A 25,931-nucleotide genomic window follows, 5' to 3' on the forward strand; every position below is an offset into this window, starting at 1 on the left:
AGGTATGGGGGATGCAGAAACATGCTGCAGGCAGTGAGAACAGGTATAAATGTCCTGAGGAGGAAATGCACTGAGTGTATTGAAGAACAGTCATTAAGGAGGTGGATGTGGCTGGGGCAGAGAACATGAGGGAGAAGGGAAAGACATGAAATGAAGAAGACCGTTAGTTGGCTGCTGATAATGAAGCATCTTAGAGGCCAGGACTGGGACACTGGGTTTTCCTCTGAACAAGAGGAAAAGCCACCGCAGGAATGCGAACAGAAGACAGATATCATCTGACCCAGCTTCGGAAAGGGTCACTGAACACAGTGTGGAGAACAGACTGGCAGGCAATGATTATGGATGGAGGCTTGGACTGGGATGGTAGGGGTGGAGGTGGTGACAAGGGATCAGATTCTGGACCTAATTCTCAAGTAGAGACACCAGCACTCACTGATGGATTTTTGATTTAAGCTTAAGTTTCAAATGCTGGCTCTGAAGGCCCAAATTGAAAGAGCTTAGAAAGGATAAGATTTAAACTAGATGAAAGGTGGGGGAAGGCTGGGGATCTGAGGAACCCGATATCAGGACCTTTACCCTATGGGAGTTGGCCCTTACCTGGAAACACCTGGTCAAGGTACCAGGCAAGCAGGCCATATAGAGCAGCATCGAGGAGCATCATCTTCATGGACATCAGGAAACTGAATTCATCCCCTTCCATGGGACTTCTCCCAATATTGTTCCACTGCAACCCCAGGCCTTGCTCCTCAAAGCGAGCCAGGTACTCAGTGCCAAACCCAAATGCCACAGGAGAGAGCAGGCTCTGCAGTGAGACAAAGAGGGCACACTAGATGAGCGGTGGACTTTCAACCCACCCGACAGCCACCAGCTGTCCACAGGGTAGGGACGAGGCCCGAAAGAGTGGTCCGGCTCGTGTCCAGGTATAAGGATAACCCAGGGAGGGCATAAAGCAGTTTTCCCACAGGAAAGGGAATTCTGGAAATGCCCAGGGACCTCACACAATACTCACGAAGCCACCTCCCATCTGTTCAATGGAAGATAGTCGTGTAATGGGAAAAACAAACACCACAAAAGCCCAACGTACCAAAGGACCAAAGGTGCTCAGGTTCACCTTCCTACCATTTCCCCCTTCTTCCTACCTCTTTCTTGAGATCACACAGTTCTTGATGGAACAAAGAAGATAGCTTGAGCTATTTTGTGTGACTCCCATTAGAAGGGTCCACAAAATCATTAGTGTCCTAGGGTGCCAGGCAAGGGATGGTCCTATGACCTCCTAAGGTCTAAGAGTGAGGCCAGAAGAACCTCAGATTCCACTGATGTCATCTTTTCTCCTCTCCATACTGAGACCAATCTTTTCCTTGGGTTTTCGGTAGAGAGAACAAGTCAACTAAACAGGTGGTGTGCAAAAGGAGTTTGAAGAGGAGGGTCCCCAGCCAAGTCCCCCACAGGCGGTCACCAGCATGGCAGAAAGAGCAACTGGCTATTCTCATTTCCTCTGCTCAGAGGTCTCTCTGCACTTTGTAGGACCCAGGGTGGGGTTCAAACTGTCTATAGAAGGAAGAGATTCCCCAGCTGTATATTCACAAAAGCCATTTTAAAAAGTCTCAGCTCAGCCCCGGTCCACACACTGCGAGAACTATAGTTTCTTGGTGGATCCACACTCCCATGAAGATAGCTGTGGCCTCAAAGTACTGATATCTACTCACGATATTAAGTTAGCCAAGTTCTGCCCATAGGCTGAGTCATAAGGATTTTTTTGCTACCAGCCCATTGTGATCGTTTTAGAAAACTGGTGTTATAAATAGCAGCAATTGATTCCTTGTTTAACCTGGGAAGTAAAAGGCTGCCCTGGCAGCTCTGTAGCCTAATCAGTTTGGGTTATTAGAGCAGCGTATATCTTAGATCTTTCCCAATAAGAAGCAGGTGGTAGTCTTCTCTTGACACCACTGCATAAAGAACTGTAGAGGGAAGTTCTGGAGGACAAGGAAAGCTGTACCCTAGAGAACCCAGAAGCCAGTTAAGCCTGGTTAATGAAGAGGGTGGAAATGGCCTATTTGAAACTGATTAGAGAAAAAGACAGTGATGTTAGTTTGGGAATTGTGAACAAAGATGCCTGTCTCTCAAACAATCAAAAGTCCATTTCTAGAGTCCTGTCCTGGCAAGAGGGCTTGGCTCCTAACTGGTTCATTTCTGTACTCCTTTCTGCATATAGTGGTACAGCATGGCAAAGATCCCCTGTAAACTACTGGGTTCAGGTGTTTATGGAGAGAAACAAACTCTTTTAATGAATGGAAACATCTCTCTGCGCCCAGCAGTTGGGGGCACGCTCCTTTCCCTTGGCATCTTCTCACATGCTGTAAAAAGAAAAGTGAGTGAAACGTCCTAGGCGGTTTCCCTCTTGTGGGAACACAAAGGACCAGTGAGTTAAACTGGTTTTTTTTTTAAAGATTTTATTTATTTACTGGACAGACAGAGATCACAAGTAGGCAGAGAGGCAGGCAGAGAGAGAGAGAGGAGGAAGCAGACTCCCTGCTGAGCAGAGAGCCCGATGCGGGACTCGATCCCAGGACCCTGAGATCATGACCTGAGCCGAAGGCAGCGGCTTAACCCACTGAGCCACCCAGGCACCCTAAACTGGTTTTTGATTGCTTCCCAGGACAGACTCATCAGGCAGGTTTGGAAAGGAGGGGCTGCTGGGTAGCTCAGGATGAAGACAGCCCCAACTTTTGACCCTGTGCCTTTTTATACCTATGTCCTTTGGGCCCCAAAGGCAAAATGGGTCCCCACAAAGGGCAGGCCAGTTTTCCAGAATGACTACAGATGCCTTTGTGAAAACATTTTGCATATTAGGAGCAAGCCTGAGGTCCCTCACCACAGCCATCTTGAGGTCAGCCGTCATCCGGTCCTGCCAGGCGAAGCAGAGAATGTGGGGCAGGTAGAGGGTGAAGTAGATGACGCCACTGCAGGCTGCTGCCAGGCTGGCCCTGGAGAATAAGGTGCTGAGCAGGAAGCACTGCATGATCGTAGCCGTGGAGAAAGCCAACAGGAATAGGAAGAGAATGAATGGATCGCTGTAATGCAGGATCCTTCCATGCTGAAACCAAAGAGACCATCTGAGTCAGTACTTTCCACCCATATCCAAGGCACATCCCTCCCAGGGGGCAACCTCTGTGCTGTGATTCTGGGCCTTCAGAAGCCCTCTACTCCAGAGTGACCTCTCCCACCGTCTCTCGTGGGTGCCAAATTTCCACAGTTAAGACTCAATGCTGTTGAATTCTTTTACTCCTCTGAGTATCAGTCTCCCTGGGAGGGCAACACATTAGGCTGCCTATCAGCATGAGTAATCATTATGTATTAAGTATGTATTAAGTAAGCAAATCTTTGGTGGGAAGGGAGAATTAAGCCTATAGGGGCTAGGGGAAGGGGAAAAAGATCTTAGAGCATCAATAGCTCCAAGATACACTGAGTAGATGAGGGACAAAAAAGCAGGTAGGAGACCCCCCTAACGATCTGTAACATTTTGCTTAAGGCCTGGCCTGACTCTATCATGTGTAGTTATATTCTGAGATTTACTACTCACAATAGTGAAAATATCAGCAGTTAATCCATATCACTTGAAAGTAGATTAATCCTCCCCCTTTGTCACTATCATACAAATACATAGAACCTGGGGCAATATTCAGTATCTTGGACATTATTAACTCATGAGTCAATCACTTTGGCTATGGATTAGCCATTTTCACTAAGTGAGCTGCTGCCTACTTCCATTACAGGATACACTGAAATGTTCAAATTTATTAGGTCTTCTTGTTCCTCCTTTATTACACAGACCTCCTATGAGGAATTTTACCCTTTGAGCAGAACTCCAAATACATATACATCATCTTGTTCTTTTCTGGGGAACATAAAGGTACACATAGATTCATCTCTTGAATGGGTTCTAATCAATTGTTAGTAGCGTCCTAAAGCACTGGGATCTTAATAGAAAAAAAAGAGACAATGAGCAATATCTGTCCTGCTTGTGCGAGAGCTGAGAGGCACAAATGTGTCACCTGTCTGCCATTGCTACTCTTTCTCCCTCATTCACACTCTTATGCCTGCCAGGCACAAACGGAACAGACTGAAAAATAGAACAAAACAAATGACAAAGGAGGGTGGAGGAGGGCTATGCTTAACTAGAACCAAACTCTGAGGAACTCTATCATGAAAATCAAAATTGGGACTCAGAGCTCCTGGCTTTGTGTGTCAAAGAGCTCTCCACATCACCCTGGAAAGCTCACTCCTTTTACTTAATCTCACAGCCCAGTAAAAGTAAGCCCACAGCTGAATACCTGACTATGGTTGGAAGAACTTTGAGATGGTTGTTGGTATTCTCAGAAGAATAAAATCCGTGTCTTATTCCAGCTCAAAACAAAGTTCCACAAGCTTCTAGGCCCCTACAGTCTCTCAATGACTTCAGGCAGAGATGAAAGAAAATCACTGGGCTGACCCAATAGCCTCACAGGCCTTGGCTTCCTCTAAGGACCACTTTTCTTTTCTGTTCCTAACAGCCTGAATAACTGGAACCTTCCCATTGTCCTAGCTTCCAGCTTCTTTCCTGCACTGTTGAGGTGGGAAGGAAGGACAAGGCAAAGATGGGAGCGTCATTGTAAGGAATCCTATTTTGTGTGCAAAGCTCTGTTTCCGTCATCCCTGGAACAATATTCTGGTTCCCACAAGGAGAAACCCCTTTGTGCAAGAAACTATTGGTGAACGTTCTTTACCTCACGTCCTAAAAGCTTTGAAGTCTTAATGCCCATTCTTAGGAAGGCAGATCTCCATGTCACTGAACAGACACTTAAAGATATCATACATGTTTATGCACTTTGCGTAAGTCAGATGCGTAGCATTTTGACTGCTTTGATTAGGAGGGCACAAAACATCTTGGAAATGGGAAAAAGGGCAGACTGAAGGATGGGAAGGAAGAAAGGAGCCCTAGAAGAACACAAGGAATGCAGCTTCTCCCCCCATCTTTGTGGATCTCAAGGACCCTGCAAATTTAAAGCCACAAATTTAAAGCTAGTTTGCTTGAGCAGAATGATCTATCAGCATTGGTTTTGATAGGACTCTAGCACAGGGTTTGACTAAGGCTGAAAACAAACCCCTTCCGAATTAGTACATCTTACTGCAAAGAGATGGGGTAGGATCTGGTTTAACTGAATATCTGCTGGATGGACAGGAACATTCCTGGCACTAGTATGGTCCAGCATGGGATTAAACACACCCTTAACGAGAGTCTATGGTTCAGCACACATATTGCTCAGTGTAGAAGGGCACTAATATGATTATGGTAGAAAAATGAAACAAGCTTGATAACATCATAACAGGAACATGCAAAGCCTAAATCTGACATTTATACCAAATCCCATCAAATAAATATTAAAAGCTACCCAAATTTATGAACTTGTCATCTAACAAGTATAAAAGATCATCTACTATGGAGGAACTAAAAATGGGGGAAAGAACATATTATGAAATAATATTTTATTTCCAAGTCTAGCTTGTGAGGGAGCTGCAGGTTTGCAGATGATGGGCCTATGTGTACTGCCTGCAGCTATAAGAATTCCTACCGCTGAGAAAAGACAGACTCTAAGTTCTATTCTTTAAAATGCTTTGGACCCTTTTCAGACAGCAGAACATCTTTGGTCAAGCCATGAATGGTGTGACCATGATGGTAATGAATGAACAGTCTAGTTCTGCTCTCCTAATACAATGAAAAGGCTCTTCACATGCCAATCTCAGCTGCCAGTTGAGACAGTAAATCCCAGGAAAACACTCTTTGTACTCATTTCTTTTCTGCCTGGAAAGAGAGAACCCTTTGCACATACAGTCACGCTGTAGTGGGCTCTCCGAACAGCAGCTTCTCCAGATAGTCCACAGCATAGGGCTAGATAATCTACGTGGACTGCGGCTCCTTGGGCAGGAAGTGGGAGTGGGGAACATGCCATGATACCGGGGTTCCTGGCAGACGGAGACACTCTGAGTATTTTCCACCTTGGCTGAAATGACTGGGCAGCTGCATGTGGCCACATTGGCTGAAATGGCTGGCTAGCTACATGTCAGGCCATCCTTGGTGGCCAGATGACTAATGCAGGCATGAGTTCATTAACAGGAGGAAAAGTGGGAGGTACAACATTATTCAAGATTTTCTGGGCCTTCTCCATCTGGCTTACCATGATGAATATGGTCAAAAGGAAGATGCTCATTGACATGATAGAGAAGCTGTCCAGGAACCAGGTACACCAAATCACTGCATTGGAGACACCCTGATTTTTCAAGGTCTCCTTCAGTCTCAACTCCTTCTCCAAGACGATGCTCTTTACAGTCATAGAGACAGAGTAGATCCAGGCCAGCACCATGAAGATAGGGAAACAGCGGTTCAGGATGATCATAAAACTGAAGCAAGAGGAGAGAAGCAGAATCGTAGAATGCCCCGTACCTGGTAGAGGTGGAGTAAATGTTGGTTGATTGGATGTGTTGAGAACAAAGCCCAGATGGAGGGAAAGGCAGAAAATCCCCACAGGCATTCACTGGGTTTGACTCTTTTAATACACTGCACTTTGCCCTAAAGGATTACTTGTTCCTTAGAGCAAGAGGGTAGCTTTTTGGTTAGTCCAGATGAATGCTCTACAGGTTATATGCACAAAATAAAATTGTACTCTAGATCTTATACAATATAGACCTTCTTGCAATATCTCTTGGGGAAGAACTGCAAACCTGATACAGTTGTGACTAGAACAGATACAAGTCAACTGACACTGAAGTCCAAGAAGGCAAATCACAAACAAAGGGAACTGGTGTTGGTGGTAAGAGCAACAGTGGGGCCCCCTAGGGGTGTCAGCCACCTTAGCACTATCTATCCCAAAGGATCAAACTGAAGTTATGCAGGAAGGGGCACAAAATAACTATTCAGTGTGGCTCTTTCAGAAGACAAGTAACCCATCAATAAATCGATCAGTGATCCAATAGTGGCTAACTCTACCAGACATGTACCAGTAGAGTAATTCCATGGATATTCATTCTAGCAAGCAGGATAGATTTGGTATTCTGGAATTACTTTACTGTGAACTTTACACATATTTCCTCTGTGCTTGATGTGCTAGTAAAGTCCTTGGGATTATTATGTAGTAAAAATTGTTGGTTGTCACAGGAAGGGCTGATTCCAGAGCAGGAGGGTTCTCAAGATGGCCTTAAGGAGAGAACCAGAAATTCATAAGGCCTGCACTTCTGGGACCTGCCACCAGAGGGCTCTCCCAGTCTAAATGCCTAGACTCCCCACTGCCTCCTTATTGTGCACCCCACGACCCTGCCAGACACTCCCATTCTGATCCTAAACGTAGAACTGGGCTTTTGCCCCTGGCTCCGCATCCCATCTCTATCGTCCAAACCCAAACTGACTACAGAACTGCCGCTGTTACCTCTTTAGTCTTCGATAGACTTGAGGAAGGGAACCAATTGCACTACGGTGTAGAGGGAGGGTTTCCTGTGCACATACTGGGCTTTATCTTAACTGTTGGTCAGGTGGCAATTTAACTTTTCCTTTCTTCAGGTTGTGAGTGTTTCTCTCCTTCCTGAACATTACTGACACAATGTGCACTACGGTGAACTTCCCAGTTTTTCCCTAGAGGTTGAACCCTAAGCCACTTGTAGGTCTGGGCTCCTGTCCTGGGTGTCTTCCTGCCCCCCATCCACCATGGTAAATGAACCCACCTACTCCGCTCTTCTCTGTCCCTCTCTCTAACATCTCCCCAAAACACCTTGAGAAAATAGTAGCCTACTTGCTTAGCTTGCTACTGGCCAACAGATGTATAAGCCTGGGGGTGAGGGGAGGGTTCCAGCTCATCCAACACATTCCTCTACCTTCTCATTAAGCACGCACCATGGGAATGTTAATTAGGGAATGAGCTGCATTATTCTGAGGCTCCTAGGAACCAGACCTACTTGCAATGCAGAGTCCTAATTTGCTGATTTGGCAATCATTGGGCAAACACTCTGACCAGAACTCTTCCACATACCAAACATACTACGTAGTGGAATCTTAAATAGCCTTTGTCCCCTTTCCCAACCTCACTTCCCTTGCTTTTATTTTCACCTTCCCTTTCCCACCCACAACACCAACTCCTTTCTCCCTGCCACTTCCCTTGCCCATCTGGCCCTGCCTGTGGTCTGGGAGAAGCCGCTCATCATTCAGAGCTCCATTCACTTCAAGCTGGCTCCACTCCCTGGGTTTCTTTCCAAAGAGACTGAAGCCCGGGGAGTACTCCTGTCCCACCCCAGCAACCTGATTAGTGTGTCTGGGAGGGAGATTGGAAGCCTCTGACTCACGAGTCATCCACGAAGCAGGGGTAAGGCATCTGCTGGAGATAGATTCCAACTGGAACCTCAACCTGGGCCTGACTCCTTGTGATCCCCCGTTCAATCATGTCCTGCAGATAGGCAAACCCTCCCCAGATGTATCGGAAATCTTCCACAGGATCAGCTCTAGGACCAGAATCCCAGTACCTACAGAGAAACCAGAGGGTGGGACAATGGTTGTGAATAAGAATGGCAGCTAACTGACACTGCACAGCACAAGGGGACTCGAAACTCACTCGTGAAACCTCTCCCCTAAAATGTTCCAAATCAATTCTGTTTTCTAGTCATAGTTTAAATCTCATTTATGAATAATGCCCACTGTTACTTGTAATGGCTTTAATTCAAGGACTCTACAATCAGCTTTATAAAATATCTTATCTCTTCTTAATCTTACTGACTTTTAGGCTGAGTCCTGTCTCAATCCCTCACTTTGTATCAAATGTAATTTCCCAGTGACTTTGGAGAAACCTCATCTGCAGAACATCTACATGAAGATAATTCAATACCTAGAGGTTTCCAACTTCAAATTGCCCAAAGGCCAGCCAGGGACAAGTGCTAAACTGAGAGCGTGATGACAAGGTAAATGAGTTCTCCTGGTTCTACCAACCAACAGTGCCAACTGGTTAGTGAGCTTAGTTCTCAGATACCCAAGTGTTTCTGTGCCTTTCCTCCCTACAAGGAAAAGGAGACCTGAGCCCAGAGTAGCCTCTGCTCCTTGCCACATACATTCCTGGGATGCACAGGGTCTTTGAGATTGCCTGACACATCACCTGTCTTTGATCTTATTGGTTTTCTCCACCACATCGATGTCCATCCGGATCTTGTACTTCACGTGGGGCGGCAGGGCACTGGTCCAGGGATACATGTCAGGGAACACGACACCAGCCCAGAACCTGTTTTCTTCCAGCAGAGACAGGGCTCGTTGAGTGAGCTGAATTTCATCATCATAGCTTTCAAACTTATCCAGGATCAAGCACTACGGATAATCACAAAGGTTGAGAGCTTTGAAGAACATCAACAGCAAAGACTCAACTGCAGGAAAAGGGCAGGGGATAAGGGGTGATGCCCTGGGGCGGGGGGGGAATGGGTCAAATGCAAGGAGATCTAGAAACTTACTGTTTGCTCCACTGTGAGGTCTGGTGTCACTCTGTCCTTATGTCTAGATTTGGGGGTAAAGGGGGCTTACAAACGTCAACTTGCTCTCACCCCTGCAGATTTAGTGAGGGCTGTTGGAGGCTGTCCAAATATGCAAGTCTTCAAAATGACAAAAAGACTCCCAGCTCTCACTCCCCAGGATGGGGAGGCAAGGGAGTGGGGTCAGGCTGGATACAGGCTGCTTTGAAGATCAGAAAGCAAGCCGATAGAGTTTTAAAGGGAGAGAGAGAGAAGCAGTCATAGCAGTGAACCTTCCTGCTTCTCAGCAAACACTCAGTGGTGGCCAGCTGAGGGAAGGGCAAGGAAGAAGAAAGAAAATAACAGAGAACCAAAACGATTTAGTCAGAGAAATCATTTCCAGTTACAGCTCTGACTGGTAATGTGGGCAGGTGAGGAATTTCCTAATAGGTCTTCTTTAAAATCATTATCTACAGAAGAGCAAAACTAAGATTTTCTTTTAATTTGAATATTGGGGTTGTCCAATAAATCTATAGATTTGTTAAAGTATTAGACTACCTGGGATCTGGTTTTTCCTTAACCTCTTGTTCCTATAATACACTAGGGTTATTGTGTCAATGTTTCTTTCTTAGAATGTAACTCACAAGAGGTCAGATGGCCTTGTCTTGATTAATTTGTTCAGCCAATACTTACTGAAGGCCTGTAATGTGCCAGAGCCTACTTGGCTCCAAGGATACAAGGAGGAAAGATAAAATCTCTTCCTGAAAGAAACTCTAGACCTAATGAGGGAGAGGTGTGGAGGAACCAACAATCATAATGCAAAATGACGGGGCTCTGATGAAAGCAAGCCCAGAGTAGTCTGGGAGCCATAAGTAGTAGCTAAGTCTACCTGAAGGAGTGTGGGAGGGCTGCCTGATGGAAGGGACTCATGAGGAGGACGAGGATGAGAAGGAATTAGCCAAGGGAAGAGAGCAGGGGGAAGGTGAGCTCCAGCCCAGGGAACAACAGATGGGGTTTCTGGAGACCTGTAAGAAGAGAGCAGAGTTTCCCATCCTTGGCTGTGCTTAGAACCACTGGGGAGCCTTAAAAAGACACCTACTCTCAGGGCCCATTCCAAACAATGAAATCAGAGTCTCAAAAGTCAGGGCCAGGGCATCAGCAAAAGTCAGGTAATGTTCTCAGAATGCTTCTCTTGAATGCTCTTTAGATCTTTGCACTGTGCGGAGAAGCAGAAGTAACCGGAGATGAGCGGCGAGAGGTGAGCACTAGGAAGGTGGGTGGCGACCCCCTCGTTCCCCTGCTGGACTTGCAGTGTAACCAATCAACAAGGGGCTTCCTAGGACACGAAGCTTTCCATGCTAAAATCAGGAGCTTTCCAGGCAAATTCTAAAAGGCCCTAAGAAACCAGTGGAGGGTTTTAAGCAAGGGTAGGACATGTGAGATCCAACTGTGTTTCTAAACAATCACTGGTCCAGGCAGGGGGGGAAGCAGGAAGCGTGGTTAGTAGACTGTTGTAATACAGGCTTAAAGGAACACATTATCTCATGCAGAGCCTGTGCGTTACCTGGAATCCTCAGTTTACTGAAGAGGAACCTGAGCTATAGGAGACTGCCAGAGGTCATACAGCTAGCATGTGGCTGGCCCTGGATTGCCTCCCCAGCTGCCAGAGGTCCAGACTTCTCCCCAACCCATTCTCCATATCAGGAGCACGGATACAGCCTGTTCCACTACCCTCCACGTGCTCCCAACTGTCCTATAGGGTAGCACAGTTATTATTTATCCTCCCTTTGCAGCCCAGGGAACTTGGGCTCCAAGAGGCTGAGTCACTTCCCCAAAGTGGTAGATTAGGGTCAAAGCCTAGCTCATTTGATCCCACAACTCATACAAGGAGAAGTAGAGAAGCAAGGAAGGTGGACAAGTCATAAGGAGCTTTTCAGTGGGCTGAGCTCACGCCAACCTGGTAAAAAGCAAGCAAGCCCAATTCCTTCACCCATCCCCTCACTGCTAAGTCCCCCTCAGGCAGCCTCAGAGGGTGAGCCAGAAGCCTCCCCGTGCTGAGAAGCTGAATCTGAACAACAAAGGACCGGGGCACCTGGGTTAAAGTGGGTTAAAGCTTCTGCCTTCAGCTCAGGTCATGATCCCAGAGTCCTGGGATCTAGCCTGCATTGGGCTCTCTGCTCAGCGGGGAGCCTGCTTCCTCCTCTTTCTCTCTGCCTGCCTCTCCGCCCACTGTGATCTCTGTCTGTCAAATAAATAAATAAAATATTAAAAACAAAACAAAACAAAGGACTACAAACCCCACCCTCTTTGGTCTTTGGGCCTCTGAAACTAAACTGTCCCACCTCAGGCCTCATATCCTAAGAGAAGGTCCCAGGTAATGTTCTCAGTCTTCTAGATAAAAAGATTGAAAATAAAAGAAACTGTTAACATTCTAGCTGATGTGGGAAAGAGGAACACAGGTAATGAGAAAATAACAGAGGGCCAAGGCTTAAGTGACACCATAGTAAGAAGATCGATATTCTAAATGGAAGTGGAATTTCTTTAAAAAATGCCAGTAAGTGTAGTCACATATCATAGAACCAAGAAAAATAGGAAATTCTCTTTACCCAGCTCTTCTTTTGCAAACAGACTTCACCCAGTCTAATGCTGGTTAGTCCTTTAATGAGATAAAGGACTTAAGTACCTCATGACACCGAAAGTCCTTAATACATGTTTATTTCTTCCTCAGAATAACATAGGGTTTGCTATTTCATGGTTTTAGGTTTGGTTTTTTTTTTTTTGGTGGTGAATATAGACTTTCACCACAGTTGAAGATCAAGGGCCTGGCTCCTAGGATTTGTCAGTACTTAATAGCACACTGCGGAGACAGAGAATTGGCAACCTGCTTGGGCAAGGACGCATCAAAACTAAACTGCTACGGTACTTTAAAAAAAAGAAGGAAAGAAAAAGAAACATGTTTAAGTTTCCTCTGGGGAGAGGTTATTCTACAAAAATGAGTAATATGGGAATCTCATTCTTAAAAAAAGAATCCGTTTGGGAACACCTGGCTGGCTCAGTTGATGGAGCATGGGACTCATGATTTTGGGGTTGTGAGTTCAAGCCCCATGTTGGGTGTAGAGATTACTTAAAAATAAAATCTTAAAATAAATAAATCGGTTTAGCAAGTTTAGGTCTGCATATATAGAATTTTAGTATTTAATTTGAATTTAAATTAAAGTGAATTTGAAATTAACTTTCTAAAATGAAAAAGTTATTTTGGAGATGGAAATTCTTCTTTGTGGTTTCTTTTAGTGGAGGTGAGTTATGACACGCACATGGAGTATTCTACCAATTCACTCACAGCATCACAGAGCATTTAGACAGGAGTCAGAGAGGTTTTATGATCTAATGTCTTGCTTCAGAGGGAGAAACAGCCTTGCCCAAGGTCGGTACAGATAAGGAGCAGACTCTGAATCCATGTCTTCAAATGTCAAGTCTGAAGGGTGGTGCTGTTTCCACATGTTACTCTAAGAGGAAGCCATACTCCACTGGTTACTATGCTGGTCATCACTGCTCTAGAGACAGTAGTTCCTGGAAGTCAGGGGCCATTCTTGTTCATTGTGGTCTCTGGAGAAGTATTTTCTCATGAAAAGGACTCAGTGGGTGTTTACTAAATTGAACTGATTTTAGAAGTCTTGATCACTGCAAGAAATACAGTTTTCCTCCTGTATTTCGAACATAACCCTGTACACCCTGATTCAGGGAATTAGGAATTAGGAATAATCAGTGAAAAGTAAGTTTTTGGTATAATGTTAATGAGAATATAATTTTCACTGAAGCAAAAAGGCTATTAAAAACAAATAAATTTTAATAATGTGGCTTTCTGAGCCATCGAGCTTATTCTCTTTGAACTCTCCTTTCATGTCTTAAAGGGAAATCCATACTGGAATAAGCAGCTGATGTTTTCAATGACATTGTTGAGCCCCACAATGACGTGGGCCCCATCCTGGCTGTTTTATCAGGCCGCTGATTCATAGTCATGTTTCCTGCTGTGTCCCCCTACATTGGTACCCTGATACTCTGTGAAAAAACAAAACTTAAAAAGGTTCTCAAACACTCATTTCTATACTGAAACACTCGACTCATTTTCAAAGTTGGGTTATTTTCGTCATCTTGGAAAGTGGTATGGTGTAGAGTTGAAGAGACAGACAGCCTGAGTGCCATCCCTACTCTGCTGTTTTCTAACTGTATGGTCTGTTTCCTTATCTGCAGAACTGAGATATACCCTACCCCATATGTGTGTTCTAAGAATCACATGACGAAGTCTGGGAAGGGCCAGCCAGTGCCTCCCAGTAAGAATAAAAGCTGGTGCTTACTGGAGGCTCACTATGCACCCAACGTGGCCCAAGGGCCCTTGAGCCCTCACCACCACTTTATGAGGCCAGTTAGTGATCACTCCAAGCAAATTCTGAGCAAGTTTTCCAACTGGAGGCATAACAGGGCAACCTTCCTCTGGAGGATATTAAACTGTCTCATAAATAATGAGAACTTGACAAATATAATTTTTATTACTGTTTTTGAAAAATATCTTATAAGTCAACAGAGTCTAATGGCTTTTAAGCCCCTGCCAGGTTACCTTTCATTTGCAACAGCTGTTTGGGAGGAAGGCAGTTATTTTCTTCAAACAATATGTCTAGGAACACAACCCATCCCAAGCTGATCTACAGCATCTCAACTGGTTAGAACAATGCTAAAGACTAAAGTCAAAGTCTCATATCCCACCTGGACAGTAGGGATAGGGATGGGGTAAGTCCTAAACCACTGGTGTTCACTAGCTGCTGATTGGCCATTAAGTGAAAGTCAGACAACTCTACCCAGAGGAAGGCTTATGAAGACCATATAGAATGCCATCCTCAAAAGATCTCCCTGAAGTAAAGGCACAGCAATTATGGAAACTGCTCTGGAGATAACTCACAAGTTCCTGGGTCATCCTCTGAGGTATGACTCATAATATACCCTTGCATTCTCACGGAGAAGTCACCTCCCTCAGAAAAAGTGGACTAGTGGTAACTGCTCTCTAGTGGTAACTGCTTTGGTCTCTGAAGTTAAAATCTTGGCTAACAGGCACATATATTTATGTAAGTATGTTCATGAGTGTGTCTGGGAGGCAAGGATGAATGATTAAACCCATAGCCAGGGTCATGGATTTTGACATATTTGTTCTGGTCTGATTAGCTTACAAATGAAAACATAGTAGGTTCTAATAAGGCTGATGTCATGGAGTCTATAAAAAAGCTGTTTGGTTCCATTCAGAGAGAAACCATATGGTCATGGATGTTAGGGAAGAATAATATAAGTAGATAAGAAGGCTAATTTAGGGGGCACAAAATAAAGATGGCACTGCTAATGGGAAAAAATTCAAAGGGCATCTTCAGTGAATAAAAAGACAGTGTCTTATGGCCTCAGAGGCAAATTCTGAGCAAGTTTTCCAACTGGAGTTCAGAATCTGAAAGAGAACCACTGCCTGCCCTATGCTAGCAAAAGGCAGAAAAGAAAGAGGTTTCCTTGTTCTCCTCTTTTCCCAACTGCTCTAGCTAAATACTGGTGGCAGGGCCACTGCTATTTGAAGTCCACACAAGTCCTACATTTCCTCATCTGTTGTTTTGCTGGTACTCCCCAGGAAGCAGAGTTCATCCTAGCGGAAGAGGTTCGAGCTCTCTCCGGGGCAGACAGCTGTGCTCAAGACCTCTTGAGAATGCAGTCATTTGTTTACACGGATAAATCAACCACCACCTTGGGAGGAGAAGCTGCAGTAGCAGCAGGTTTCCTTCTTCGACTCTGACCTGCCAGACTCTAAATTCAAACACATTAAGTAATAAATGAATTAAATTATATATTAAGTGGGAAACATTGCCCAGTGGAGGCAAAGAAAAAAAGAATCTCCCTTTTTGTGTGAACCTGATAATCAAAGGAGAATGGCACCCTGTGCTGACATATTCTGACTAATACACCCAGGACGTGTCAGGGGAGAGTCCAGGGATAAGGGAGGGGCTGCACCCTTAGAGACGTTGGCTCTATAATCGTGCCTCTTACATCTTTAATTTCCATACTTAGGCTGAAAACAAAGCAGCTGATGAATGCCCATGGAGGCCTGAAGTGATCCTGCTGGTGTTAATGTAGATACCTGGGGCTCCTTTTGAAAAACGCCAGTGGATGTGGGCAAACATCCCAGAATGAATTTCCTGGCAGATCTAGGCTCTAACACTCAAGATTCATGTCCAACCACATGGAAAAAGCCACTAAATATAATAGTTTTATATTTTTGAGTTGTTTGAGTTGTTTGAGCTGTTTGAGTTGTTTGGGATGGTGAGACAGAGGCCAAAGGCACTACCATAAATTTTATCTAACACACTAGGCACTGAGAAACAGACATCTGAAACCTTCTACCACAAAGACTGAGGAAATGCACCACAACTTGAAAACAAAGGGACAGGAAATGCACAGCTGTTAAAATACGTCTGTTTCTAAAATAAATAAATAATGGAACAAAAAGTCAACTTGGATTGCCAAGATGTACACCACCAGGTAATGCTTCTATCTAATTGGGTCCTAGGGAAGACGCAATAACCTGGCTAGTAACTGCAGAAGACGCTAGCTCTCAAAGCTTTCTGGTTTAATCATTCCACCAACCCTGGGAGGTCAGTGTTACTATATTAAAGATATTTCATGATCAACAGAGTCAGACACTGACGAATGAGAACACACTCAGGTTGCAAATAGCCAGTTCTGCCCTAGCGGTTAGCACTCCCCGGACTGTAGCAAAATATGTCGTTTTCACTTCTCAGGCAGTGGAACAGCACTGTCGCCCCAAATTACAGAACCCATAAGCAAGCGCTGGAGATGGCACCCCAAAGCCTGCAGGGTAAAGCTGACCTTTCTAGTCGCATCTCCGGACCCTAATGCTCCTCCCCAACCCCACCTACCACCTACTACCCTAATGTTACAGTCACACCTCTGCACTGGTCTTATGTTTCTCCTTCTGTCTGAAATTGTCTTTCTGCCTGGCTTAGCTAGCAAGTTCAGTCCTTAAGACCCAGCATAAATGTATTTTCAGTCTTAATTTGGCATGCATGGGTGTCTACTTTATGTCACTACAGCTCCACCAACCTAACATGGGAAATCAAAAGATAAGTAAGACAGAGCTTTAGCCCTTAAGTGGCTCAGGTCTAGCAGGATGGGGAGGTGTATGAACAAACAGTTATCAAGGGCTACGATGGAGGATTATGGTGTGGGAGGCCTGAAATACAGGAGCCGAGCTCTGAAGGGAGCTAGGGGTGCAGGAGGCCAGGAGTCTGCTGGCACAGGTTGGAGACCCCGCAGCATGCCAGCTCACACAATGTGGAAGACCTGTGAAGGGGCTAGACTGAGAGTGACTTCACCTTTACAGCAACCAGATGTCACTAAGGAGCTTTAAACAGGAATGTCATGGCGAGATGGGTTTTAGAAAGATCCTGCTGGAGGCAATGTGGGAGCTGAGCAGAAGCAGCAGAGAATGGAGGTCCAGTGACCAGCTAGGAGAGATGGTACCAAACTCTGTAAAGAGGCCATACGTGGAGAGGGAGAGGAACCAGGGATTTCAGAGATAATTTGGAGGAAGAACTGACAGTTCTTAGATGACATGTGACACTTGAAATTGGGTTTGTGTAGTTTGTTTCTATTCCATCTGATTGAATTATTGTTCTAGTAGTCTTCTGAGAGATCATTAATATGGCATTATTTAATAACATGCTTAACTCTTCCAATAAGATATGAGCTTCTAGGGACCAGGGATCACTGGTATTTATTCAGATGTAGATGGTTCAATGCATGCAAATATATGAATGACCAAATCAGCCAAAATCTTTTTGGTTTCGTACTCTAAATCTAGTTGTTTCATGAAGAAAAGACCCAGCCAGAACAGTGTGTGTTATTCAGAGTATTACAAAATAATTGTTATCTTCATCCAACTCATTTTATAATTTATCCAAACAATACATACTGAGCCTCTACTAATGTGCCCCCCATATTACAGGAGGAAAGAACTTCCTCATTAGAGCCAGACAGGTCTGGATTCTAATTCTGGATCCCACACTTATCTGTTGTGCTGTTGGGCAAGTTAGTCTTTAAGGCTCCACTTTTAATTCTGTAAAATGAAAACAATTGCACCTACAGGCAGGCAGTTAAGAGGGTTGCATGAGAGGGCACATCAGCCTCAGATACAAGTCCCTTCCCTCCACCCATGAACCCAGCCCACACCTCACCTGCATTCTCCTGCCTCAGTCCCACTCTATGCTTCTGAAAAACTGAAGAGCAATAAAATAAGGTCACTGCATGTGATCCAGTTCATGGCCCTTGAAATAACACTGCTCTTGTGGTGTGGACTTCTGCACCCTTTCTACCTCTCCTTTGATTTTTCTCTAACCTCCCAATGCGTATCTGGAGCCAATGAATCAACAGAAGAAAGCAGTAGACAGTACACAAATATCTATATGTCTGATTCAAAAGATCACCTGCACAGCGGCTTTGTCTTCCCTCCTACATTCTTCTTTCAGTTCAGTACTCCCTTGCTTTCTTCCTCCCTCTGACCCCTGCAAGAGCAGGAAGACCAGAAACCTCATCATAATCACCTGCTGGGCTTCTGCCTCCATCAAAACCCCTCTTCAGAACCCCTGTGGGAGGCCACTGACCTGTGGCCACCATGGCTTTTACTTAGGAGCACTTGGCTCAGTTAATGGGATTGCAAGGCCCTTGGAAGCCTTGGTGGCTGAGGCAGGATATAATTAGCTGCTCATAATCCCTAGAGGGGCACCAGGAACAGCTCAGTGGCTGGGTCTGATTTCACTAATGCTACTGTCCTCCTCCTAACAGTATTTTTGGTTGGTTTGTATTTTGTTAAAAGTTAATATTAAAGAGCTTACTATATTCCAAGCATCGTTCCAAGTACTTTGCATGAATTAACTGTGAATTGATATTAATTTTCACATCAAATCTATTAGCTAGGTACTATTAATATCTCCATTTTACAGATTCAGAAAATGAAGAACAAATAGCAGAGATTTGAACCCAGGCAGTCTGATTCTAGAAATTGAATTCTTATCCATCTAAGCAGTTGGTATATATTAAGTACCTTTTGGGTACCTAGTACTACATGAAACATAAGCTACATGGAAAAAATCATCCTACAAGAAATGAGACCTTTATGTCACCAAGCAAATGTCAAGTCAAACAAAAGACAAGAGGTATTCTTTACTACTGATGTACCCAGCAAAAACACTGTGAGAACCACTGAACTCCGTTCTGTAAGAGTAAAAGAACGGCGCTCTTTTCTCCCATCCATACCCTCTCCCAGAGCCCTGCTTATGTTATAACTGTAGTAGGTGGGTGGTAGTGACATGGCCAGGGATGGGGACATATGGAGTAGAGAATGCTTGGAAGAGTGAATGGCTAACCTTATGTGGAAGCAGAAGTGACATGTGAGAGCTGAGTCTCAAAGAACGAATGAATTGAAGCTCAACAGATGGGGAAGGAAAAGTCATTTCAGGATTTTCTGCCTTATGTTTCTTCTTTGGGGGGAAACAGTCTTCCCCACTTCACAGTAATCCTGCTCTGTCCCAGAGATTCAGATTAAGCTAACTTGGCTTTCCTTACTTCATGGTGAGCGTATGACCCACACTTCCCTATCATAGTACATGACCCCCCACAGAGACTCAGAGATAGGTAGAGTCAGGCCAATCAGAAAACTGTCCAGGAGTATAGCTTATGCTATGGGAAAGCCACTCCTTTCTGCAGATTTTCTGGGGGTAGAGCTGACTACTGAGGGCTGTGAACAGCTGATACACCACCAAATGGAGAGTGCCTGGCTGAGATAGAAGCCCGGCAGAAGCAAGCACAACATGAGATACAAGGGCACAAGGGTCATGCACAATGGTGGCATTTAGTCCTTAGATCCCCTGAATTTCCAGGTTAGATCAATCAATAAACTCTCTTTTTTGTTTAAGCAAAAAAGCTCTAATCACTGGCAGCATTTGCAAAGAGCGAAATCATGAGCAGTTAGGGTGTGCCTGAGGGTGGCAAAAGGGCCAGTGGAGCAGAGCAGCAGATGTGTGGGTGAGCGCTGGCTGGGCGGGTGGGCTGCAGTGGCTGTGGAAGGCACTTGTGGTCCCTGGGGACTGGCTCGGTGAGATTTTTAGCATGAGAGTGATGACTGCATATACTCTGCCGTGTTTGAAATGTAGGTGTGGTGGTAGTGTGGAGAAATGTCTGAGCCAACAGATCCTGGACCCTGGAACCCAAGGAGGAAGTCACTGGAACAGGCTGACAGACAACAATGCTTCCAGAACTCAGAGAGCCTTAAAAGTAAGAGATGGAGATGAGACATGTTTAGGAGAGAGACAAACCTCAGTGTAATACTATGATTTATAATAAGACATATGTATTTGTCTTTTTCTGTTTCTGGTGGTGCTCCCAAAACACTTTTAATTTCCTAAGCGATGAACAGCCTTAAGGTGTGCTTTAGTATGTTGATGAGGTGACTTTTGGACCTCACCTAAGGATGAGGACTGGTTGCTAGAGGAGCCAACTGTGTGATTATAGGATTGGAGGGGAGAGATGGGGAGTGGACTGGAAGCTGAGTTCAGTTACTAATGGCCATGATTTACTCAACCATGCCTAAGTAATGAAGTCTTCATGAAAACTCAAAGGCATGCGGTTTGGAGAACTTCCGGTTTGTGAACATGTGGAGATCTGGGAAGAGTGGTATTCCCAGAGAGGACACAGAAGCTCCACACCCTTTTCTCATCCCTTGCCCTACGTATCTCTCCCATTTGGCTGTTCCTGAGTTATATCATTTCATAATAAACCAGTGATCTAATGAGTAAAATGTTTGAGTCTTGTGAGCCACTCTAGCAAGTTAATTGAATCCAAGAAGGGGTCATGGGAACCTGCCTGCTAAATTTGTGAGCAGAAGTAGGGGGTGGGTGCCAGTCTCATGGGACTGAGCCCTTAACTTAGGGGCTCTGAAGCAATCTCCAGGTAGCATCAGCATTGAGTTGAACTACAGGACACACAGCTGTTGTTGAAGAATCTCTTGATGGTATGGGAAAAACCATCATGTTTTGGAACTGGTATATAACTGTCCTCATTGACCAGAGATGAAAGAGGCAGTAGGGGGGTCAGAAGGGCAGGCTCTGAATTCAGGCACACCCAGATCTGGATGTATTCTGCTACACAGAACAGCTATGGAATGGGATCTTATTTAACCTCTTTAAGCCTCAGCTTCTGCATCTGTTAAAATAAGAAAGATAACAGCGCACACTCCATGGAGCTCTTGCAAGGATGAAATGAGCTACTGTGTACGAAAGCAGAGCCCAGAGCTTGGCACAAAGAAATCCTCAATAAATAATGCTGCTGTGTGGAAGGGGAGGAAGAAAGATAACTAAGGATGACCCCACAGTCTTTGACTTGATAATTTGGAATAAGGGCTGAGGACAGAGATCAGGGTAGGAAATGCTATAGGAAGACAGGTTCTATGAGAAGGAGAACACAAATCTATTTTGAGCTACACAGAGCATGCTACGCCTGTAAAAGCTGGAGGTGAGAGTTTCCAGCAAGGAGTGGGACCTGAGAACTTGCGGTTTCTGGCCAATGATGATGGAATCTATGGCAGACAAGAGAGGATGGAGGACAGACACAACTACTTCACAGGCTACAAGGGAGGGGGACCAGCCCAGGAGGAGTCAGGGAGCCATGGAGAGCCGGTCTGCAGAGATGTGGAAAGGATCTGTTTTACATGTGGATGAGCTATTAGGGAACAGGATCCACCTTGTTTGGGAGCTGTGAGAATTCTTGGTTCATTAGCAGAGGAAAAGGAGATGCCTCACCTCTAGGTATCTGCTAGCCAGACGCAGGGTGTGATCCGTGATGTTAAATACATCTTTCCAGTTGAGGTTGGCCACATCATTGGCCTGGTTCTCTCGAGGACCTCTATCCAGGAAGTTCAGCACGGCTTCTACAGTGATACCTTCCTCACCAAGCTGATTATTCAAAAAGGCTTTCACTGTTGGGTTCTCCAGAGTGTCCTTGGGAGGAAGCAAGACAGTTGTAGTATTTAGAAATACCACAGGATCTCTGGTCTTGTTTTCACGCCATTTGATAGACGTTAATCCTCCCTAAAAAGTGAGTGGGTTTTATACCATGATAAGGCATGCCTATCCATATCCCATTTCTCCTGAATACACAGTTCTCTCTAGAAGGAAAATGTAAATGTTGGGGCTGGGGAAGAAGGACAGGGAAAATGGTAATATAGGAAGCTTTCTTTCTTTCTTTCTTTCTTTTTTAATGTTTTTTTTTGTTTTGTTTTTCTCTTTTAATTATCTCTGCTATATAGGACTCTAATCTCCTGGTTTTGCAAAGCTGGAAATGACAGCCTTCAGACATACTCAACTACTTTTGCAGTTACAGAGCTGGCCACCTGAGGAGATGTCCCTCTGAATCTGAGGCCCTCAAGTGAACTGAAAAGAGCAAGAAACTGCAGGAAGCCATTGATCAGTTTTTACATTTCCCCCAGAATTCAAAGAACATTTCCCACCCAAAGTCAGCATCTCCACTTGGTGCCTCCAGAACTAGCGCCTTAGGCCCCTGCTTATCAAACCCTTTACCGAGAAAAGGAAATTTATGGAACTTTCTTGGCTCTTCTCCTCCCCTCCCCCATCCGTACTCTGATCATGGTCATCTGTGTGCTCTTGTCAAAGAAGTACCAGATCTGGGGGCCTACTTCTTCCCAGGCTTTGACCAACTTCCTAAGGCGCTCCAGCTCTTCAAAAGTTGAGTTGGCCTAAAACCAGACAGAGACATATAGAGACAAGAACAGGGAGGAAAAATGTGAGAGAGCAGTTTTGATTGTGCCTTCCCTGCTCCTGTCACAAACCCTCAGTGTTTGGGAAAGTCTTTTCAAGGAGTGTCTTTACTTTCTAGTCTACTGATATTTCCCAGAACAATCTGCTGTTTCCTCACTTCCACACTGCCAGAATCTAGTTTCTTAATATCTCAGAGACACATGTAATACTGATGATGTCATTGTCCCAGAGCCTCATTTAAACTAGATTTGGACACCCTGTAAGGAAATGCTCTTTCTCCCTTCATGTCTTTGTCTCTTACAGACAGCCAAGTTTCAGAGAACTGTGAGCCCTTCCATTAGGGATAAAATTCAGGTGCTGGGGAAGAAAACCTCATCTTAGGTTTTGTAGAGAAGGGAGGGCCCAGGCAGGGACAAGGGCACAAAGCATTCCAAGGATGAATGTGGATGGGGGAGGAACCCAAGACTCCAGTAAGCACAACACAAACACACGGCTTGCTACCAGGAGCCTATGAGCCGTGAGCAGGAGCAGGCGCGAGTGCATGCGCTAGCACGCTCGCTCTCTCCCACTCTCTCATTCTTCCGGGAGGTCCAGGGTAAAAAGGACAAGACCAGCTGGGACCTTACATTCTTCAGTATTCTGCGTGCTGCCGGAGAATCTGGAGTAAAGAGGATTTTTCCCATCAACAAAGGCTTTGCTGCCCTCCAGGCTATTTTGGTGAGAGGGTTTGACTCCAGACTCTGGATCAATGCATTACAAAAGGTCGCTGCCAGGAGAGAAGGGACAGATTTTGTAGAAACTCCCCTGTTGCTCAGAGCTAAACATAGTCATTAGTGTGTTTAAATCACATGTCTCATTCAACTCTATGCTGGAGGATTTGACAAATAACCTGAATTAACAGGCTGTACCCCACCAATAACAAGCTCATCATTAGTAAGTAACAAAATGCCACAGTGCATCTCAATAAGGGCCTCATCAGAGAAACAAAGAACAGGGCTTGCCCTGTGGTTTATTCTGCTTTAGAAGGAGGCTAAGAAGCCTGCCTGGGATTACTGCAAGGAGCGGATGCCATTCTCACATGAAAGGGACAAGAGGCCAAATAAGGCCTCCCCTTGGAACCTCAGCTTCAGCCTCGATAATTTCCCTTCACATAGCTGCTTAATTTCTTTGTCATGTGGGCTATCTGAGGGTCCAACTACTTTCGGTGCGCGCCTTGCTGCCTCTTTTTAACTTTTAACTCAAAGTTCACCTAGTTGTATTCCTTTACCCCACAGAAGCCTCCCCTCCCCAAATAATAAAAGGTAGGAAAGATGGTTTGTCAAGGACTTACCATTTGGAACGTAACTCAGTAGAGCACACAGAGATTTTCACTGCACTGTTTGTAAAAACAGCCCACAGCCATGTTTACTCGCCAGGGTCCTGAGCTTTGCTTGCAACTCTGGGTTGTCTCCTCATTTATCTTTCTTCCCTTCCTCTAGAACTTAACCCTAGTTCAATCAGATCAGTGAGAAATGTCCCCTCTGTTCCCTTTCCAAGTGGGTCTCAGTTCTTTCCATGGCTCATATTCAGAATTCTTTATGAGCACTGCCCCTTTCCCACAAGGGGAAGTGGACTTTCTGGGAGCGGAATCCTCTCTGCTCAAGGCCCCTCAACAAGACCAATTTAACCCCAGGACTGGGTTTCCCTGGAAGTGTTAAACCATCAGCTTCACTCAGATCAGATGCCGTTTTATATATATGACCCAGAAAACTTACTTGTTCTTTTGTCATAAGAATAGATAGGATCCTTCCTTGTGGAGTCAATCCCTAGGAAGGCCTTATAGTTATTGTCTTCATACCAGTTGAAGGAGAACACTCGAGAGCCTCCTCCCTCTGGGTAGCCACATAAGAGATCAGACAGGACGCTCATCAGCTGTGTGAAGGTCTCTGGACCACCAGTCTGCATGAGAGGCCTGGCCACCCACAGCAAGTCTTGAACACTTGGTCGATGGATGAACTAGAGCAAGGCAAAGACTTCAGGTTATTTTAAGGCAGCTAGAATCATCATCACTCTGATGCCAGAGCTCCAAAGTATGGGGAGACCTCCACATATGCATTTGACTTCCACATTTTAAAAGAAAACATGCAAATTCTCAGTAGTTCTTAATCCAGCTGTGAAATAATCTATTGCCATCTATTCAGGGCCTAAAATGAGCCTAGAATGAACCTTAAATAAAATCAAAGAGTAAATCCCAACATATTTTAATATCTTCCTTCTAGTCGCCTTTATCTGAATTCCTTGGGAATGTGTCCTTGGACAAATGTAGGGAGTATTTCTTTATAAGCCAGTTCTTGGGTTCGGTTATCCCATCAAGATGGGAATACTGGCCAAAAAATGGGAAATAAAATGATGGAGGAATGGCTCTGCCCTAGAAAAGCAAGATCACAGCAAATTTCTTTGGCCAAGTCATTTAGAATTTAGTTTCTTATATTTAGAGAATTATCTTTTTATTAGCTTAATTTTACCAAATGTGAGTTCTTCCATTTCCTTGAAATGTGTGGTTTGTGGTTCCTCTGTGTGTGTGAGTGTGTGTTAAAATCCAAGCGAATACAGGACAGATGAAGTCTCCATTCTTGGAAGAATACTTTATTTTTTAATTTTAATTTTTTTTTTAAGATTTTATTTATTTATTTGATATATAGAGAGAGATCACAAGCAGGCAGAGCAGCAGGCAGAGAGAGAGGAGGAAGCAGGCTCCCCGCTGAGCAGAGAGCCCGATGCGGGGCTCAATCCCAGGACCCTGGGACCATGACCCAAGCTGAAGGCAGAGGCTTTAACCCACTGAGCCACCCGGGCGCCCCTTAATTTTAATTTTTTAAAAAAGATTTTATTTATTTATTGGAGAGAGAGAAACAGAGATAGCAAGAGAGTAGCAGCACCAGGGAGGAGGGGGAGAAGCAGGCCCCCCAAGGTAGGGTTTGATCCCAGGACCCTGGCATCTTGATCTGAGCCAAAAGCAGGTGCTTAACCAACTGAGCCACCCAGGCATCCTTGGAAGAACCCTTTAAATTCTGCACCAGACTAAGAAGAGGCTGGTAGTCTTCTCTCCATATGAGTACCCATGGCCCTTGCTGGACTCATCCTTTGAAGGCAGATCTGTAATGCTGAGAACTAAGCTGAGGACTGCCAGAGTCACCAGGGTCTCAGCGCCCACATGTCATCTGGCTTTCCTTTAGGGGAATATGCAAAATAAAAACAGTGCCGCTTTTATTCCTCAAACACACTTACTAGTAATTTTCAAAGGCACTTGGGAATTTAAAAAAGCATTAGGGTTCAGTCAGGTGAGACTGAAAACAGTTCCCCTACTTCAATAAGTGATGTTTACCTGTCATCCCTTTCTTTGTCTACATGCCAACACTTGCCCTCTGAAACTCTTGGGTGCTGTGTAGGATCCACACTGTGAGTCATGTCTATAATCACAGTCTAGGCTTCAATAATAAACTTGGAATCTCAAATTGCTTCGACAACAGTAGGTCTTATGACAGTCTTGTAAGGGGTTATTATCATTATTAT

The 25,931-nt window shown here is 44.8% G+C and overlaps 1 protein-coding gene and 1 long non-coding RNA gene across 2 annotated transcripts in view; one reads left to right on the forward strand and one right to left on the reverse strand.

The window, feature by feature from the left end:
* ABCA4 (ATP binding cassette subfamily A member 4) overlaps window positions 1-25,931 on the reverse strand; it is a 130,519-nt gene that overhangs the window by 63,708 nt on the left and 40,880 nt on the right. The window contains exons 9-17 of the mRNA XM_059375441.1: window positions 24,134-24,374; window positions 23,006-23,145; window positions 22,241-22,357; window positions 21,405-21,602; window positions 9,165-9,370; window positions 8,365-8,541; window positions 6,213-6,435; window positions 2,873-3,094; window positions 598-802 (exon numbers count right to left, since the gene is read on the reverse strand). Coding sequence (XP_059231424.1) covers window positions 598-802; window positions 2,873-3,094; window positions 6,213-6,435; window positions 8,365-8,541; window positions 9,165-9,370; window positions 21,405-21,602; window positions 22,241-22,357; window positions 23,006-23,145; window positions 24,134-24,374 — 1,729 coding nt within the window. The remainder of the gene's footprint in view (window positions 1-597; window positions 803-2,872; window positions 3,095-6,212; window positions 6,436-8,364; window positions 8,542-9,164; window positions 9,371-21,404; window positions 21,603-22,240; window positions 22,358-23,005; window positions 23,146-24,133; window positions 24,375-25,931) is intronic.
* Window positions 8,805-22,642, forward strand: LOC132001145 (uncharacterized). The gene is made up of 4 exons (XR_009399536.1): window positions 8,805-8,973; window positions 10,715-10,765; window positions 19,761-19,881; window positions 21,911-22,642. It is a non-coding gene; the product is annotated as an uncharacterized LOC132001145 (long non-coding RNA).

This window comes from Mustela nigripes, chromosome 14 (assembly GCF_022355385.1).
Source record: "Mustela nigripes isolate SB6536 chromosome 14, MUSNIG.SB6536, whole genome shotgun sequence".
NCBI classification, from domain to species: domain Eukaryota; kingdom Metazoa; phylum Chordata; class Mammalia; order Carnivora; family Mustelidae; genus Mustela; species Mustela nigripes.